Raw genomic sequence first — 18,975 nt, forward strand, 5'->3', positions numbered from 1 at the left:
TAAGTATAAGAGGTTAAGGACAGAGAGTGGGTGATTTTTTTTTATATAATAGGCTCTGACCAGAGTGAGTGTTTGAAGCAAAGACCGAATTAACATTGAAGAGTGGGTTAGATGATTTAAGAAGAGGGGAGGTACAGAGATGAGGAAATGTAACAGGCACATAATGCTGGCTAGGACCATTGCTCGTTGCAAAGGATGAGGCCAAATTTGGTCCAGTAGAGGTGAGCAACCTGCTTTCTTACTGTAATAGCTAAAACTTAGGTATTAAGCGCCTTTATTGGCAGCAGTTCACACAACGGCCATTCTATCCTAAGAGCCAGGGTATACAAGAGAGAAAAAAGAGGACTACAGATGCTGGAGATCAGAGTCAAATTGTGTGATGCTGGAAAAGCACAGCCAATCAGGCAGCATCCGAGGAGCAGGAGGGTCGATGTTTCGAGCATAAACTGTTCATAGGGAATGACATTCCTGACAAAGAGCTTATGCTTGTAACTGTGACTCTCCTGCTCCTTGGACGCTGCCTGACTGGCAGCACCACACTTTTTGAGCCAGGGTATACATTCCTAATTAAAAACAAAAACAGAAATTGCTGGAAAAACTCAGCAGATCTGGCAGTGTCTGTGGAGAGTAATCAAAGGAAACCTTTCAGGTCCGGTGACTCTTCTTCAGAATAGTGAATCATAACATCCAATGTTCTGCCGTGTCAACAGGTTGTGAGTTCAAATCCCACTCCAGTGACTCAGGCATAAAATCCAGACTAGGGCATGCAATATCAGCATTGAGGGAATGCTACATGGTCAAAGGTACGGTCTTTTTGGATGAGACATTGTCGGAGGCCCTATTTACCCTTTCAGGTGAAGGCAAAAGGTCACCTGGCACTACCATGAAGAAGGGCAGGAGGGTTCTTTCAGCCTGCCAGCCATGTTAATCCCTTGATCATCCTCAATAAAACAAAATAATTTGGTCATAGCAAATGTTGCTCAAGAGTCATCGAGATGTACAGCACAGAAACAGACACCTCAGTCCAACCCATCCATGCCAACCAGATATTCTAACCCAATCTAGTCCCACCTGCCAGCACCTGGCCCATATCCCTCCAAACCCTTCCTATTCTTCCTCTGGCAGCTCATTCCACACACGCACCACCCTTTGCGTGAAAACGTTGCCCCTTTTATATCTTTCTGCTCTCACTCTAAACCTATGCCCTCTAGTTCTGGACTCCCCAACCCCAGGGAAAAGACCTTGACTATTTACCCTATTCATGCCCCTCCTGATTTTATAAACCTCTATAAGGTCACCCCTCAGCCTCAGATGCTCCAGGGAAAACAGCCCTATCCTCCAATCCTGGCAACATCCTTGTAAATCTTTTCTGAACCCTTTCAAGTTTCACAACATCTTTCCGATAGGAGGGAGACCAGAATTGCACGCAATATTCCAACAGTGGCCTAACCAATGTCCTGTACAGCCGCAACATGACCTCCCAACTCCTGTACTCAACACTCTGACCAATAAAGGAAAGCATACGAAATGCCTTCTTCACTATCCTATCTACCTGCAACTCTACTTTCGAGGAGCTATGAACCTGCACTCCAAGGTCTCTTTGTTCAGCAACACTTCCTAGGACCTTACCATTAAGTGTTTAAGTCCTGCTAAGATTTGCTTTCCCAAAATGCAGCACCTCGGATTTATCTAAATTAAACTCCATCTGCCACTTCTCAGCCCATTGGCCCATCTGATCAAGATCCTGTTGTAATCTGAGGTAACCTTCTTCGCTGTCCACTACACCTCCAATTTTGGTGTCATCTGCAAACTTACTAACTATACCTCTGAAGTTCACATCCAAATCATTTTTATAAATGATGAAAAACAGTGGACCCAGCACCGATCCATGTGGCACTCCACTGGTCACAGGCCTCCAACACCACCCTCTGTCTTCTACCTTTGAGCCAGTTCTGTATCCAAATGGCTAGTTCTCCCTGTATTCCATTAGATCTAACCTTGCTAACAGTCTCCCATGGGGAACCTTGTCGAATGCCTTACTGAAGTCCATATAGATCATGTCTACCACTCTGCCCTCATCAATCCTTTTTGTTAATTCTTCAAAAAACTCAATCAAGTTTGTGAGACATGATTTCTCACGCGCAGAACCACGTTCACTATTCCTAATCAATTCTTGCCTTTCCAAATACGTGTACATCCTGTCCCTCAGGATTCCCTCCAACAACTTGTCCATCACCAACGTCAGGCTCACTGGTCTATCGTTCCCTGGTTGTCCTTACCACCTTTCTTAAATAGGAGCACCACGTTAGTCAACCTCCAGTCTTCTAGCACCTCACCTGTGACTATTGATGTTTCAAATGTCTCAGCAAGTGGCCCAGCAATCACTTCTCTAGCTTCCCACAGAGTTCTAGGGTACACCTGATCAGGTTCTGGGATTTATCCACTTTAATGCGTTTCAAGACATCCAGCACTTCCTCCTCTGTAATCTGGACATTTTTCAACATGTCACCGTCTATTTCCCTACAGTCTATATTAGATTAGATTTGATTAGATTAGATTAGATTACATTACAGTGTGGAAACAGGCCCTTCGGCCCAACAAGTCCACACCGACCCGCCGAAGCGAAACCCACCCATACCCCTACATTTACCCCTTACCTAACACTACGGGCAATTTAGCATGGCCAATTCACCTGACCCTGCACATCTTTTGGACTCTGGGAGGAAACCGGAGCACCCGGAGGAAACCCATGCAGACACGGGGAGAACGTGCAAACTCCACACAGTCAGTCGCCTGAGGCGGGAATTGAACCCGGGTCTCAGGCGCTGTGAGGCAGCAGTGCTAACCACTGTGCCACCGTGCCGCCCAAATACGTGTACATCCAAATACGTGTACGTGTATATCTTCCATGTCCTTCTCCACAGTAAACACTGATGCAAAATACTCGTTTAGTACCTCCCCCATCTCCTGCAGCTCCATACACAGGCTGCCTTGCTGATCTTTGAGGAGCCCTATTCTCTCCCTAGTTACCCTTTTGTCCTTAATGTATTTGTAAACATCCTTTGGATTCTCCTTAACACTATTTACCAAAGCTATCTCATGTCCCCTTTTTGCCCTCCTGATTTCTCTCTGAAGTGTACTGCTACTACCTTTATACTCTTCTAAGGATTCACTCGATCTATACCTGTCTATATCTTACATATGCTTCCTTCTTTTTCTTAACCAAACCCTCAATTTCTCTAGTAATCCAGCATTCCCTACGCCTACGAGCATTTCTTTTCACCGTAACAGGAATATACTTTCTCTGGATTCTCATTATCTCATTTCTGAAGGCTTCCCATTTTCCAGCCGTCCCTTTACCTGTGAACATCTACGACCAATCAGCTTTTGAAAGTTCTTGCCTAATACCGTCAAATTTAGCCTTTCTCTAATTTAGAAATTCAACTTTTAGATCTTGTCTATCCTTTTCCATCATTATTTTAAAACTAATAGAATTATGGTCGCTGGCCCCAAAGTGCTCCCCCACTGACACCTCAGTCACCTGCTCTGCCTTATTTCCCAAGAGTAGGTTTTGCACCTTCTCTGTTGGTAGGTGGGACTAGATTGGGTTGGGATATCTGTTCGGCCTTGGTCTCAAGGGTCTGTTTCCATGCTGTACATCTCTATGGCTCTAGGTACATTCACATACTGAAACAGAAAATGTTCTTCTATATGCTTAATAAATTCTTCTCCATCTAAACCCTTAACACTACGGCAGTCCCAGTCTCATAGAGTCATAGAATTATATAGCACGGAAACAGACTCTTCGCTCCAATCTATCCATGCCGAACATAATCCCAAACTAAACTAGTCCCACCTGCCTGCTCCTGACTCATTTCCCTCCAAGCCTTTCCTATTAATGTACTTATCCACATTATCTTTTAAATATTGTAATCATACCCACATCCACCACTTCCTCTGGAATTTCATTCCACACAAGAACACCCTCTATGTAAAATTTTGCCCCTCATGTCTTTTTTTAAATCTCTCTCCTCTCACCTTATGCTCACTAGTGTTGAAATCCCCCATCCCAGGGAAAAGATACTACCAATAACTCTGTCCGTACCTCTCATAACTTTGTAAACTTCTATAAAGTCACCTCTCACCCCTCCTGTGTAGCAGTATAAAAAAAGTCAGATCCATCTGGTCCTCAACTTGCACCCCATCAACCTCTGTATACATCACATCGTCCTTCGCCATTTCCGCCACCTACAAACAGACCCAACCACCAGAGATATATTTCCCTCCCCACCCCATCCGCTTTCTGTAAAGACTGTTCCCTCCGCAACTACCGCACCCTCCCCTGCCACCGCAAGAATTGCAAAACCTGCGCCCACACCTCCTCCCTCACCTCCATCCAAGGCCCCAAAGGAGCCTTCCACATTCTTCAAAGTTTCACCTGCACATCCACCAATGTCATTTACTGTATCCGTTGCTCCCGATGCGGTCTCCTCTACATTGGGGAGACAGGACACCCACTCGCGGAGTGCTTCAGGGAACATCTCCGGGACACCCACACCAACTAACCCCACTGCCCCGTGGTCGAACACTTCAACTCCCCCTCCCACCCCACGAGGGTCCTGGGCCTCCTCCATCGCCACTCCCTTACCACCTGACACCTGGAGGAAGAATGCCTCATCTTCTGCCTTGGGGCCCTCCAACTCCATGGCATCAATGTGGACTTCACCAGTTTCCACATTCCCCCTCCCCCCACCTTATCCCAGTTTCAACCTCTCGGCTCGGCACCGCCCTCATGATTTGTCCTTCCTGTCCATCTTCCTTCCCACCTATCTGCTCCACCCTCCTCTCCGACCTATCACCTTTACCCCCACCTCCATTTACCTCTCGTACTCTCAGCCACCTTCCCCCAGCCCCACCCCCCTCCCATTTATCTCTCCACCCCCGAGTCTCCTGTTTGACTACAGTACTTCTGTACATTACAACAGGCATTATGCTTCAAAGGTGGCCATGGAGCATCATGGGACATTCATATAAGGTGCTGTAGCAATGCAAGATTTTTCCCTTCAATAAATTCATGCAGCAACCAAAAACCCCAGTAAGAGAAAGTATCACCACAAGCTTCTAACAGGTTGTGTGAGAGTCTGGAATGGGAATGACTGCATGACCAGTGTTCTAAAAGGCTGCAATGTGGGACTTTGTTTTGATTAATGCGTTCTGCTTCCTTTAACAGCTGCACTGCAGAAGCTGCGGCTGTACCATCAGCCCATCTCCAGGAGCTGGGTGACATCACCGTCAATGAACAGGACAATCAATCAGGCCCGGTTTCCACGGCGACCCTGGACTGCGGCGCAGAAGGCAATCGGAAGCTCGCTGGTGTTCGTCGGCAGACAGATTGTGTAAATAAGTGCTACTTTATTGCTTTTGGCTGCGAGTTGAGAACACTTACAGTCGGCTGACCCAGAGATTTACCCTCGCAGGCAAGGGAATAAGGCAGGAACAGCTTGGTGGTGGTGACTAATTGCAGCTTGAACCGATACAATCCACTTGGATGTCAGTGGTGTGGCAACGTGATGCATTATGTTATTGATGAACCCTTGAGAGAGATAACAGTGGGAGTGCAGCATCGTAGGGCATTGCTAGACGTAGACAGACCACAGCCTATTGAATATTGTCTTCGGTCATCCTGATAGTCATATAAAACAATGCTAATGGAGTTGTTGGTTAATCTGGCAATCAATCTCTATCAATTAGCTTGCAGCAGGCCCAGACGTGTGGTGAGGAAAATTGTATCAAGAGATTCAGGTGGTTTACATATATAGAACACTGGATACTCAGGAGTGCATTACAAGCTGGCATCTAATCAAGAGGTTTGGGTGGTTTTTGTGTAGACTTGAATCTAATCTAGGGTTTAGATGGTTTATAAGCAGAGTAAAAGAGATGGGTAGCATCTCTACCACTTAACCAGAAGTTCCGTGTTCAAGTCCCAACCTTGATAACCATGGAAAGTGAGGGCACGGTCACATCAGGTCGATGACTAACCTGCTACTCCTTCCAGTATGCCCGATGGCAGACAGTATGAGTTGAAGAGTGTGGTGCTCGAAAAGCACAGCAGATCAGCAGCATCTGAGGAGCAGGAGAATCAATGTTTCGGGCAGAAGCCCTTCATCAGGAAGGGGTCATGCCCAAATATTGATTCTCCTGCCCCTCGGATGCTGCCTGACATACTGTGCTTTTCCAGCATCACACTCTGGACTCTGATCTCCAGCATTTGCAGTCCTCACTTTCTCCTGGCAGACAGTAACAGCCTCAGAGTCTGCTGGTCAGCCAGAACCCCACCTGGGTTAACTCCAATGCAACAGCCTCCCCATGCTAAAAGGCTCCACTTTAGGCTGTACTCCTTGGTAAATATCTTTCTCACTTTGAGAGACAAACCAAAAGGTATAATAAAATGATGGATCACCAGGATAAAGTACAAGTTGGAATCTAATTGAGAAGTTTAGGTTGTTTCTAAAAAAGAATGCTAGTCAGCAAGCAGTGAGTTGCAAACTGGAATCTAATCAATAGTTTACATAGTGGATATCTGGGAGTAAATTGCAAGTTGCAATCTAATTGAGGCATTAGGCTTGTTTAAAAGCAAATTACTGTGGATGTTGGAATCTGAAACCAAAAGAGAAAATGCTGGAAAATCTCAGCAGGTCTGGCAGCATCTGTAAGGAGAGAAAAGAGCTGACATTTCGAGTCTAACTGACCCTTTGTCAAAACTTAGGATTGTTTATATAGCAAGGAGTGAGTTACAGACTGCAATCTAATTGAGGGGGTGTGCTCATTTGTACAGCAGGGAGATAGTTAGTGAGTGGAATCTAATCAAGAAGTTGGGTGGATTATAAAGCAAGGAGTGAGTTACAGACTAGAATCTATTCGAGAGGTTGGGGTGGTTTATATAGCAAGGAGAGAGTTATGGACGAGAATCTATTCGATAGGTTGGGGTGGTTTATATAGCCAGGAGAGAGTTATGGACTAGAATCTATTCGATAGGTTGGGGTGGTTTATATAGCAAGGAGAGAGTTATGGACTAGAATCTAACCAGAAAGGCTTGAGATCATTTATGCTTACAACAAAGCAAAATTCTGTGGATGCTGGTAATCTGAAATAAAAACAGAAAATATTGGAATTGGGTCAGGAAGCAAAGGTGGAGAGACAAAAACAAAGCTAATATTTCAGATCAATTACCTTTTCTCACAATTGGAATTTAGAAATGTGACCTGTTTTATACAACTGCAGAGATAGGGAAAAGGTGCAGGAGGGAGAAAGGAAAGGTCATAGGGATATGGTGGAAGGCAGGACAGATTGAATGACAGAAGAGATAATGTTACAAGGCAAATGGGTGGCGATGAGACAAATAAAGACACAGTTGGTTGATAGAATGTGTGAAAAATGCTTATCAACGGCTGTCATCAGAGAAAATTAGGTCACTTGTTATGAACTGAAACTGTTGAGTTTGCTGCTGCTCCTGAATAAAGATGGGATGCTGCCCCTCGACGCTGCTTTCTCTGCGCTTCATTGGAAGGCTGCAGCAGACAGAGGGGTTGGAGTGAGCACGGGATAAACAATTGAAACAACAGGCGACTAATTATTTGAGGTCACACTTAAAGACTAAATGAAAGCCGTCAATTTGCACTGAGTCTCCCAGGTTCAGAGGGGACAATATTGTGAGCAGAGAAAGTACTAGATCAAAAGATGAAATTTAAATTGGATGGTATGTTAGAGGCCCTGGACAGTGGGGAAGGGTGGAGGTGAAACAGGTGGTGTGGACCCCCTTGCACTTGTGTAAGAAGATGCTGATGGAAGGGAGAGGGCTGAGGGGTAATTGAGGAGGAATCCTGAAGAAGGGCTTATGCCCGAAACGTCGATTCTCCTGCTCCTCGGATGCTGCCTGGCCTGCTGTGTTTTTCCAGCATCACATTTTTCAACTCTGGTCTCCAGCATCTGCAGTCCTCCCTTTCTACCAGCAAATAAAGGACAGTAATGAGGCAAGACAAGAAATAAAGATTGGATCTGGAGATAATGTGAAATGGTGAGAGTGGAATGGCAGAGGGGAAAGGACAAGAAGATCCTGGCTTCGGTTGGCTGGGAATGTGATGAGAAGGATCCGACCACCCACTGGTATGTTTAAATTTGGTTCAGGAATATAGAATTGAAAGCTGGTGGCCACGAAACTATCATTAATTGTTTACAAACCCATTTAGTTCATCAGTAGCCTTTGGGGAAGCAAATCAGCTGACCATCTGGTATGACCTACATGTAACTTCAGACCCAAAGCGATGTGGTGGACTCTTAACTGCCCTCAGAAATGACAAGGCAAGTCTGTAATTTCCAGGGCATTATGGGATGGAAAGCAAATGCTGGGGTGCCAGTGGTGCACATCCTGTGAAATAATAAAGAAAGACAAAAGTGATTGTGACTTGCCCAAGGAGCAGACCACCCTGCTAGCTATTATGTCATGGGGGAGTCCCCAGATTGCATCAGCAGCGCCCAAACAGTCTCTCCTCTCATTGGCCATGGTAAAGCCCCTTTCATTATCACCAATGATGATGTTCCGGAGAAGAATGGATCAATTCTTCGTTTCACGCTCTAACATTTCTTTCCCTCTCTTCCTCAGCATTCCCTCCCTGGATGTCGAAGGTCAAGCTCTGACGCAGCCTATGGGACTACGGAGAGTGCCAAGGCCCAACGTGAATGCCGCCTGCGCCCCCATTTCAGCGACCCCATGCCAGCTGACGCAGTCAAACGGAAGCAGTTGGAGATGAGGATAGCGGCTGCCGCATGGGGCCTTGGTCAGAAGAGACGCCAAGAGAAGGACGGCAACAGTGGGAGTAAGTAAAACTCCGGCTGTTGGACTTCCACATGTTGGGTAGCTCAATTGGCATTCGTCTCTCTTGATTGAGAAGTGGTGGTGTCGAGTTCTGCTTCAGCACAAATAATGGGAGAAGATGTTTGCAAACGGAGGGTCCACTTTTTCATTTCTTTGCTTGCATCATTAGCTTGGAGGACTGCAGATGCTGGAGATCAGAGTCAAAGAGTGTGGTGCTGGAAAAGCACAGCAGGTCAGGCGGCATCCGAAGAGCAGGAGAAGGGCTTATGCCTGAAACGTTGATTTTCCTGCTCCTCGGATGCTGCCTGACCTGCTGTGCTTTTCCAGCATCACTCTAATCTTCACTCATCTTAGAGGGCAAGTGAGTCAACCACATTATGGTGGGTTTGGAGTCACACATAAGCTAGACCAGGTGATGACAGCAGATTTCCTTCCCTCAAGGAAGCCAGTCATTGACTGATACACAGGAGAAAGTGAGGTCTGCAGATGCTGGAGATCAGAGCTGAAAATGTGTTGCTGGAAAAGCACAGCAGGTCAGGCAGCATCCAGGGAACAGGAGAATCGACGTTTCGGGCATAAGCCCTTCATCAGGAATGAGGAAAGTGTGTCCAGCAGGCTAAGATAAAAGGTAGGGAGGAGGGACTTGGGGGAGGGGCGTCGGAAATGTGATAGGTGGAAATATAGGCCAATGCAGACAAACAGGAGACTCGAAGAACACAGCAAGTCAGGCAGCATCAGGAGGTGGAGAATTCAACATTTTGAGTCAAGACCCTTCATCAGAATTGGCAGACGCCCCTCCCCCAAGTCCCTCCTCCCTACCTTTTATCTTAGCCTGCTGGACACTTTCCTCATTCCTGAAGAAGGGCTTATGCCCGAAACGTCGATTCTCCTGTTCCCTGGATGCTGCCTGACCTGCTGCGCTTTTCCAGCAACACATTTTCAGCATTGACTGATACACAGACAGTCATTGATAGATTTTTGGGCAATGAGGGTATCCAAAGGTATGGGGTGTGTCAAAAATATGGAATTGCTGTGAACATCAGCCATGATCATATTGCTCAGTGAAGCAGGCTTGAGAGACTGAATGGCCTGTTCCAGCTTTTACTTCTTAATGTCGAGGTATCAGAGGCCGCCTGGTGCAAGGGGAACTCTTGCAAGTGGATTTATGTTCGGATTCTTGTTTGTCCTCTTGCCCTTGTGAAGTCTAGAGATTGATAGACCTGAAATATTGAAAGAAATGTTAACTGATTTTGAGAGACTATGGAAATGGGCGTAATTACTGAATAATGAGTACTTACCAGTAAAGCTACCCCTTGGGTATTTAGTTATAATTAAACCTGCACTGATTTCTAAAGTATTCACATTTATTACTTTATAATATCACACAGTATTACCCCAATAATGACTATTGTTGTTATCCTGTAGTACCGTCTCATGGTGTGTATTAACATCCTGTGACAGTGTGTGTTACTACTGCAATGACCATGTATGTTAGCATGCCATGACAGTACATGTTAACATCTCATAACCATGTCGAAGAGTGTGGTGCTGGAGAAGCACAGCCGGTCAGGCTGCATGCAAGGAACAGGAGAGTCGACATCTCGGGCTTAAGTCCTTCATCAGGACTCTCCTCCTTGGATGCTGCCTGACCAGCTGTGATTTTCCAGCACCACACTCTTCGACTTTGATCTCCAGCATCTGCAGTCCTCACTTTCTCCTAGTATCTCATAGCCATGTGTATGAATATCCCATAACGTGTGCTCTTTTCCATTACTATCTGCTGATGATCTGGTTACTGTCCCCTAACATTGTTTTGCATCCCTTGACAATGTGTATTGCTGCCCCTTGACACCAAGTGCTACTATCACCGATGGATTGCTTCTGTGTTACTAACCCGATCGTGTGCATTGCTACTGTGTTACTATCCCCTGACATTGTGTGTTAATGACACTGTGTTTTAATCTCCCGACAATGTGTTTTTATCCCTTGACACTATGCATTACTGTCCCTGTCACTGTCTTGCGCTCTCCTGTCACTGTATGTCACTATCCCTGACATTGTGTGCTAATGTTCCCTGCCCATGTGTGTTACTATCCCCTGACACTATTACTGTCCCCTGACATGGTGTGTTACTACCTTATACCATTGTGTTGGTTTCTCCAGCATTGGTAGCACATTGGCAATGATCAGACTTTTCAGCTCCAAGAAATCTACTAATGGTTGTGATTTCATCATCTCCAATACACAGATCCACTTTCCAACCCCTCCATCAGGCTGGCTGACTCCTCTTCTAGCTCAAAGCCAAGAGACGGTCACCAGGGAAGAACCGGCTCAGACAACAGATCAAAGCATCGCTGGAGTAACCTCAGCACAGACAGTGGTGTGGTGGGACTGAATGACAGAAGTGAAGAGAGGGAGGAGGAAGAGGCTGAGCGTGAAAGGAAGAGCAGAACAGCAGAAGTAGAGAGAGCGGACAGCGGTATTGGGCCAGCCATGGCCAAGAAATGGAAAAGTCGGGTGGGGGAGACAGCACGTTCAGTGCAGGCCTGGGTTGTCCATCGACCCTGTGTCGACTGCGGAGAGAGAGACATCTCAGAGGCAGACCTGAGGGATGCCATGAAGATACGAGAGAACCTCTGTGGACAGTGTGCAAAGCGCAGGACTGAGCGTAAGGAGGCCATCTTGGAATTTGTCAACACGGAATCGAGCTATGGGGAGGACCTACGCATTATCAAGGAGGAGTTTCACCTCCCCATGCAGGCGGCTGGACTCCTGACCCCAGAGCAGCTAGCGGTGATCTTCAGTAACATACAGGAACTCATAGAGGTCAATGAGAAATTTCTGGAGAGGCTGCATGACTCCACTGAACAAGCCTTTGATCAGGTGAGCTCAGCCCTATGTTAAAACACAAAGAATTAAGAAGTGGAAGCAGGAGTAAATGAAACAGCCCATCGAGTTTGCTCTGTCATTAAATATAACGATCTTCAGCTTCAATTGCACTTTCCCTTCCCGCTCCCTGAATTCCTTGATTCCCTAATACACCAAAAATCTTTGTGTTGCATAGCCTTAATGATGGAGCATTGAAGTAACAACGCTTCCTCCCTAACACTTGAGATAGACTTGGAAATAAAGTTACTTTGCTTAAATAGCACCTTTATCAACACTCAAAGCAACATAGCCAATTAAACATTTTGATATGTAGTCACCATTGCAAGGTAGGAAATACAGCAATCAGTTTGAACCCATCAGGGTCCCACAAACAGAAGCGCCTTCTTCAGAAAGGTGACGGAACCTGAAGCGTTAACTCTGCTTTCTCTGCACAGATGCTGCCAAACCTGCTGAGTTTTTCCAGCAATTTCTGATGTTGTTCCTGATTTCCAGCATCTGTGGTTCTTTGGGTTTTTTTTCCCTACAAACAGAAATTTGATATTAGCCAAATTACCTACCTTTTGTTGATTGAGGCGTACATATTTGTCAGATACCAGTGCAGTATCCCCCTAAACCAGAGGTGTGCCTGTCATGGGAGTGTTCGATGGGGGACAATATGGAGGGAGCTTTACTTTGTATCAAATCTGTGCTTTCTGTACCCTGGGAGCATTTGATGGGGGGACAGTGAGCTTTACTTTCAGTTTCAAACAGTACAGAGAGGTTTACTTTTAGTTTAAAAGAGTATAGGTACATTTACTTTCACTTTAAAAGCGTTGAGAAATTTTACTCTGAATCTAACCCTGTGCAAAACCTATCCTGGAAGTGTTTGATTGGGACAGTGTCGAGAAAGTTTTACTTTCAGTTTAAAAGAGGAAAGAAAGCTTTACTTTCTGTTTAAAGGAGTAGAGAGAGCTTTACTTTCTGTTTAAAAGTGTAGAGGGTGCTTTACTCTGAATCTAACGCTATGCTGTGCTTGTCTAAGAAGTGTTTGAAGTGGTTGTTACGACACTGGGTAAACCTCCCCTGCTAATTTCAACCAGCAGCACAGGAAAGATTTACCTGTGTGGAACCTGTGAAAGTTCGAGAGGCAAAGAACTATCCCAAAAGTCACTATTTAAAGTAAAAGTTAACAACTTTATTTTTTAAACTCTAACAGAGAATAATTAGCTAACAATTATTTACAACTCCTTTCTCTATATTTTACTTTCCCCTCTACAGTCCTGGTGTGATAAAAATCCCGATTAATGTTTGCAAAGCAAAAGTTCTTATCTCAAAACCAGACAGCTTTCAGTTCTTCTCTGTATTCCTGCCTTCTTTTCTTCTTTGTGGGGATTCTGCTTCATGGGACTTTGAGAGATAAAGGTACCTTTAGGAGAGCACTGTTTCTGTAAGCTGTCTTGTTGGTGCTGGCTGTTCTTTTTGCCGCTCTGGGTAACTGTCACTGCAAAGCATCAGATTGTTTCATTGGTTTTAATATTATCAAAATACCAAATTCAAACTTGATTGCAGTTTGGTATCTTGGGGCATAATTTATACTGATTAGCCGAATTTGAATTTGTTTTTGTCTCATAGCAACCCAGGTACTGCTAACTGCTGGACCAAATGTTACATTGTAAATTTTCCAGTACTCTGTGTGCTTCTCTAAGTCCTTGCTGGCTTTTCAACTCTCTTAAAGGTACAGTACACCTTTACACCTTCATAAGTGTCCAAGAGAAAGAGGAGACCCTCACATTTGAACTTGACAAATAATCACGTATGAGCACCTTCCATTGGAAAGCAATTAGAATAAGAGGCCCTTCCCTCCCAATCTTTGATATAACTAATCATAAGGCAAAAAGTAATCCACAAATGGTAATTCCGGCTGAAATTGGTAAACACCAAATGACCCAGAGATTGACCTCAGCCAAGCACCCTATGATTAGCCTGAGCCATCTTTGCTCACGCTGCCTAGTGACTGGGGGAAATTGGCATCTAAGGAGTGATCAGGAAACGTAACTTAATGAAATCAGTGATCAATTTCAAAGAAGCCCTAACCAACTCAAAATACGAATCCGATAGTTATAATAATTTCAATTCTATCCTCTGCATTTTATCTGTCTGTGTAAAGATAGCAGAGAGATTAAATTCCAACCAAAGAATCATAGAATAGTTACAACACAGGAGACCATTCAACCTGCTTTAATAGTGCTGGCCCTTTGAAGGAACTAATTCCATCATCCTGCCTTTGATCTCCAGCACCTGCAGCCCTCACTCTCTCCAAGTCGATTTCAACCTTACTGCGAAGCCTCTTCCAAGGATACCTATCTTGAAGAAGTTCTCCTCTCTCTACAAAGATCTCAGTGAGTCCCTCTCTCACTGCAACCCCCAAGTCCTCTCCTCTGCCCTGAAGCTCTTCCGTCACGTCCTCTAGCAGACTCTCCATCACTGCCCTCCCTGACCTATCATCCTCCCTCACCTTCATCCACCTATCACTTTCCCGGCTATCTCTCCCCCAACTCCACCCCCCTCCTCCCATTTATCTCTCAGCAGCGACCCACAAGCCTCATTCCTGATGAAGGGCTTATGCCGGAAACGTCGATTTTCTTGCTCCTCGGATGCTGCCTGACCTGCTGTGTTTTGCCAGCACCACTCTCTTGACTCTTTCTCCTTTACCTCGTAACCCTTCACATTAATTTCAGATTATAATCAATTCCCTTGACTATTTCGACTGGACCTGTCTCCAATACATTCTCAGGCAGTGCATTCCGGACCCTAACCATTGATTGTGTGAAAATGTTTATAGGCTTATCATCATTGACTCTTTTTTTTTTACCAATTATCCTATTTCTGTGTGCTTTTATTTTCAATCCTTCCACCAATAGGAACACTTTCTGCTTATCTAATCTGCAATTACCACATGATTTATAGCAGTGCTTACATAAACAGGCCATTCAGCTCTCTGGTCCCTGCTAGTGCACACGCTCCACTTGAGCTTCCTTCCATTTAACACAACAGCATTTCTTTCTATTCCATTCTCCATCAGGTATTTATCCAGCTTCCCCTAAAACACATCCGTGATATTCCTCGCAATAATCCCACGTGAGTTTCACATTCTCCACACTCAATGGTTACTTGTATTTACCTATCAAAGAGGATCTTATGAAGATACCATGGATGCTGCTGACTAGTGTTTAAGGGAAACGAGTCTGAGTGTGATGCTGAACTGTACAAAGAAGATCTCTCATTTGTACAAATTTGGCTGATGCGAACAGTAGAATGGGGTTATCCTATTAAGTATCATGAAGATCTCCAAGCTCGGTGGACAAAATACCCCACAGAGAATCCTATTGGGTAGCATTTCCTGGGTGGGCACACACAGAAAAGGGGCCATAGCCTTGATCGATTCAGAGCCTGAGGACTTTCACTACAAAGGCTGTCAAGTGAACAAGGGTCACTTTTAGAGATCATGGGAGAGTGTGGAAATCGTATGTCAGTGTTCATCAGCAAGTTCAGGAGAGGAAAGGACAGAAACGAAAAGGTCAAACGATATTATTATACCTTGCACTCGCAATCCAGTCACTGTGGTCTTTGTCCTTAGTTGTGCTAAGTCCTGCTCAAACATTCAAAAAAACAACTCTAGTATTCTAACACTTGTTTTTAATTCCCTCTGTGGCCTCACTATCCTTTCTAACTGCCTCCAATCCTCTAGAATATCTGCAGCTCCTCAAGTACTGGACTTCCGGGCTTAACAAATTTGACTGCCCAATCATTGATGACGCCCTCGGTTACTGAGGCCTGAAGCTCTAGAATCTCCTTCCCAAACCTCTCTACAAATCACTTGTCCTTTTAGATGCTTCATAAAACCAACTTTTCTGACCAAGGTGATCCTGTGGCTTGGTGTCAGATTTTTGTTGAAATGGTTATGCAAAATGTTGTCAGACATTTGACCGTGATAATGGCACTCTATCAATGCCAGTTGTCATTGTCTTCTTACTGTTCTTTCTTTTGAATATGTTGCCAGGATGATGAGGACTTTTTAACCGTGTGCATTGGCGAAATGTTCCTTGAGTTTGTCAACATGCTGCCAGCATTTCAGACTTACTGCATCCATCAGTCTACCTCCATCAACATGCTGAACACACTGGAGAAAGAGAAGGAACTCCTCAGGTAAAAATCGCCAAACCTCTTCACAATTTGTAGAACCATAAATCACAGAGAAGCATAGGAGCAGAGTAGGCCATTCAGCCCATCGGGACTGCTCCACCATTTACTACAATAATGGATGGTTGAACACCTCATTGCCTTTTATCCACACAATTAACACACTCAGTCTACCATATGGAAATATAAATATTTATTCCTCCAAATAGCCCCAGACACACACACACACACACACACACACACACACACACACACACAAACAACTCACTGACTAGTGTAGTAAGAGAGACAGGAGAGGACGAAGCTGAGAAAAGTTCACAAGAAAATTGAACCATGGAGCAACTCATTCTTTGACCCTTATTCAGAGTTCAGTAAAGTGATGGAAGGGATCAAAACCTGTACACCATCTACAAGACACAGGGAAGTCTGATGAATTACTCCTCATTAGCCTGGATGGGTGCAGCTCCAACAATTCTCAAGAAGAATGACACCATCCAGGGCAAACCAGCCCACTTGAATGGCACCACATCCCTAAATATTAACTCCTTCCACCACCGTACTCAGTAGCAGCAGTGTGTACTCTCACCTCACCTCACCTCTGGAATTCAGCTCTTCTGTCTGTGTTTGAACTAAGACTGTGCTGGGTTCAGGAGTTAAGTAGCCCTGTGAGATTCAAGAACAGCTTCTTCCTGGCTATTATTAGATTTGTGAATGGACCTCTCGTTTCTGAAAGTTGATCTTTCCCGCTCTTTCTCTGTGGCTGTAACACTATATTCTGCATTCTGTTCTCTTACCCTGATGTATTCATGCAAGGTATGATTTGTCTGGTTGGCAGGCAAAACAATACTTTTCACTGTATCGCAGTACAGTGCCTCCACATCCAATACCAGGCTAGTGAAAACCTTCTCTGGACTGCCTCTCATGCCAGTCAATGATCTTGAAGCAAATTGCTCTCACCATTAACCAAGTATTCTTTGACTTACTTCCAGGATCTTCCTTGACGTGTCGCAGAATGACAACACTGCCCTGCGCCGGATGAATCTGCGGTCATTCCTGATGGCTCCACTGCAACGGGTCACCAAGTACCCACTCCTCCTTAGTCGGATCAGTAACTCCACGCCAGAGTACCACCCAGACCACTGCAGCCTGCGGGAGGCAAAGAGCAGGGTGGAGTCCCACCTGGAGCACATCAACATGAAGACCAAGCAGGAGGCTGCCCCACCCTGGTCGCTGCGCTCCTTCCGCCGGGACAGCCGGCGTAACCGGGAGGTGGTCAACATTGAGATGAGGGAGATCGCCATCAAGGCTCTGGGCTGGCCGAGGGAGGATACCCGCTTCCCGATGGAGGGTACGCTACAGTCCTCTCAGCCCAGCGATGGGCAGTGGGCCAAGAAGGGAAGCAGATCACTCAAGTTCCAGACCCTTCACGTGCTCCTGATGGTCAATGTGGGCCGGGAGCCAGAGCCCAGCCAAGATGGCACGGTGGCTGGGAGCAGGTGGGATCCGCCTGTGCGGGACGCTGCGCTGGTACTGATCAGGGACAAGAGTGGTGGCAAGTTCTCCCTATTCCGCCGCCCCATCCACCTCAGCCACTGCGTGGTGTCCTCGGACCCAGACTGTGATGACACGTTTGAGCTGCTGGACATCCGAAAGGAGGCATTCGTCTTCCGCGACACCGACAAGCACCGGACCCGGCACTGGTTCAGGCTGATCAAGCGCTACTCACAGGATCTGGGCTCCTGGCGTAAAAGACGTAATGCACTCCCCAACATCATGATTAATGCGACTTACAGCCGGTCCTGAGCCCCAGAGTGAAATGGGGTCCATCTTGCCAACCCCATTCCCTCCCCTCTCAAATAAAGCAACGTCGTTACGGGAATGGATACTAAGTGGGACAGAAGCGGTCGGGGGGGAGGTGGGGTCTGGGAGCAACATATAAGGGAGGGCATAAATACCTATCCTTCTGGATAGAGTTGCCAACGTCCAGGTTTCCCAGGGATTGAAGGTTAATCTCATCAACAGTACTGTGCAGCAAGAGGGCAAAATCATTGGGGCATTAAACCACGGGAACAATAATTGGGACAAAACATTCAGAAATATCTGGGGAACTGCAGCTTAATTAATTGAAGTCAGCATGATTAATTAACAAAAAATTGTGTTTAAGTAACTCACTGGTGTTTTTTTGATAAGGAAAGCAATGAAGTGGACTAAGAAGTGGGCCAAGAAGGGAAGTGGGTCATCAAGTTGGGGGCAGCATGGTGGCTCAGTGGTTAGCACTACTGCCTCACTGCACCAGGAATCTGGGTTCGATTCCAGCCTCGGGAGACTGTCTGTGTGGAGTTTGCACATTCTCCCCGTGTCTGCGTGGGTTTCCTCCGGCTGCTCTGGTTTCTTCTCATAATCCAAAGATATGCAGGTCAAGTGAATTGGCCATGCTAATTTGCCCATAGTGTTAGGTGAATTAGTCAGGAGTTAAATGTAGTGTAGGAGAATAGGCCTGGGTGGGTTACTTTTCGGAGGGTTGGTGTGGACTTGTTGGGCCAAATGGCCTGTTTCCTCACTGTTTAAAGATCCAGACCCTGCACATGCTCCGAATGGTCAGCCTGAGCCCGGCCAAGATGTCTTGGTGGCCAGAGGTCAATGCTGCAGTGGTGCGTATAGACTTCTCCAAAATATCAGATACAGTGTCATGTAACAGACCTAGCAGGAAGATTAGCGCTTATGCACTAAGAGGGACAGTAGCAACATGGATATGAAATTGGCCAAATGACATGAAACAGAGAGTAATGATTCATGGATGTTCTTTGGGCTGGATGAAGGTTTTGAGTGGACTTCCCCAAGGGTCAATGCTCCTGATATATCAATAACCTAGCTTTTGGAGTATGGAACACAGTTTCAAAGTTAACCGACAATACAGAACTTGTTAAGTATTGTGAATTGTAAATAAGGCAGTGTAGAACTTCAAAAAGGTGCAGACAGGTTGGTGGAACGGGCAATGAAGTGGTAGATTAAGTTCAATTTGGAAAAGTATGAGG

General features: G+C 45.6%; 1 protein-coding gene across 3 annotated transcripts in view; it reads left to right on the forward strand.

The window, feature by feature from the left end:
* Window positions 1-18,259, forward strand: part of si:dkey-91i10.2 (uncharacterized protein LOC555224 homolog) — a 148,065-nt gene extending 129,806 nt beyond the window's left edge. For all 3 annotated transcript variants that reach the window (XM_043694250.1, XM_043694249.1, XM_043694252.1), the window contains 5 exons: window positions 5,231-5,396; window positions 8,660-8,873; window positions 11,121-11,755; window positions 15,801-15,946; window positions 16,930-18,259. In XM_043694250.1, the coding sequence (XP_043550185.1) occupies window positions 5,231-5,396; window positions 8,660-8,873; window positions 11,121-11,755; window positions 15,801-15,946; window positions 16,930-17,743 (1,975 nt within the window). In that variant the 3' untranslated portion in view covers window positions 17,744-18,259. The remainder of the gene's footprint in view (window positions 1-5,230; window positions 5,397-8,659; window positions 8,874-11,120; window positions 11,756-15,800; window positions 15,947-16,929) is intronic.
* The last annotated feature ends 716 nt before the right edge of the window (window positions 18,260-18,975 follow it).

Source organism: Chiloscyllium plagiosum, chromosome 7 (assembly GCF_004010195.1).
Source record: "Chiloscyllium plagiosum isolate BGI_BamShark_2017 chromosome 7, ASM401019v2, whole genome shotgun sequence".
NCBI classification, from domain to species: domain Eukaryota; kingdom Metazoa; phylum Chordata; class Chondrichthyes; order Orectolobiformes; family Hemiscylliidae; genus Chiloscyllium; species Chiloscyllium plagiosum.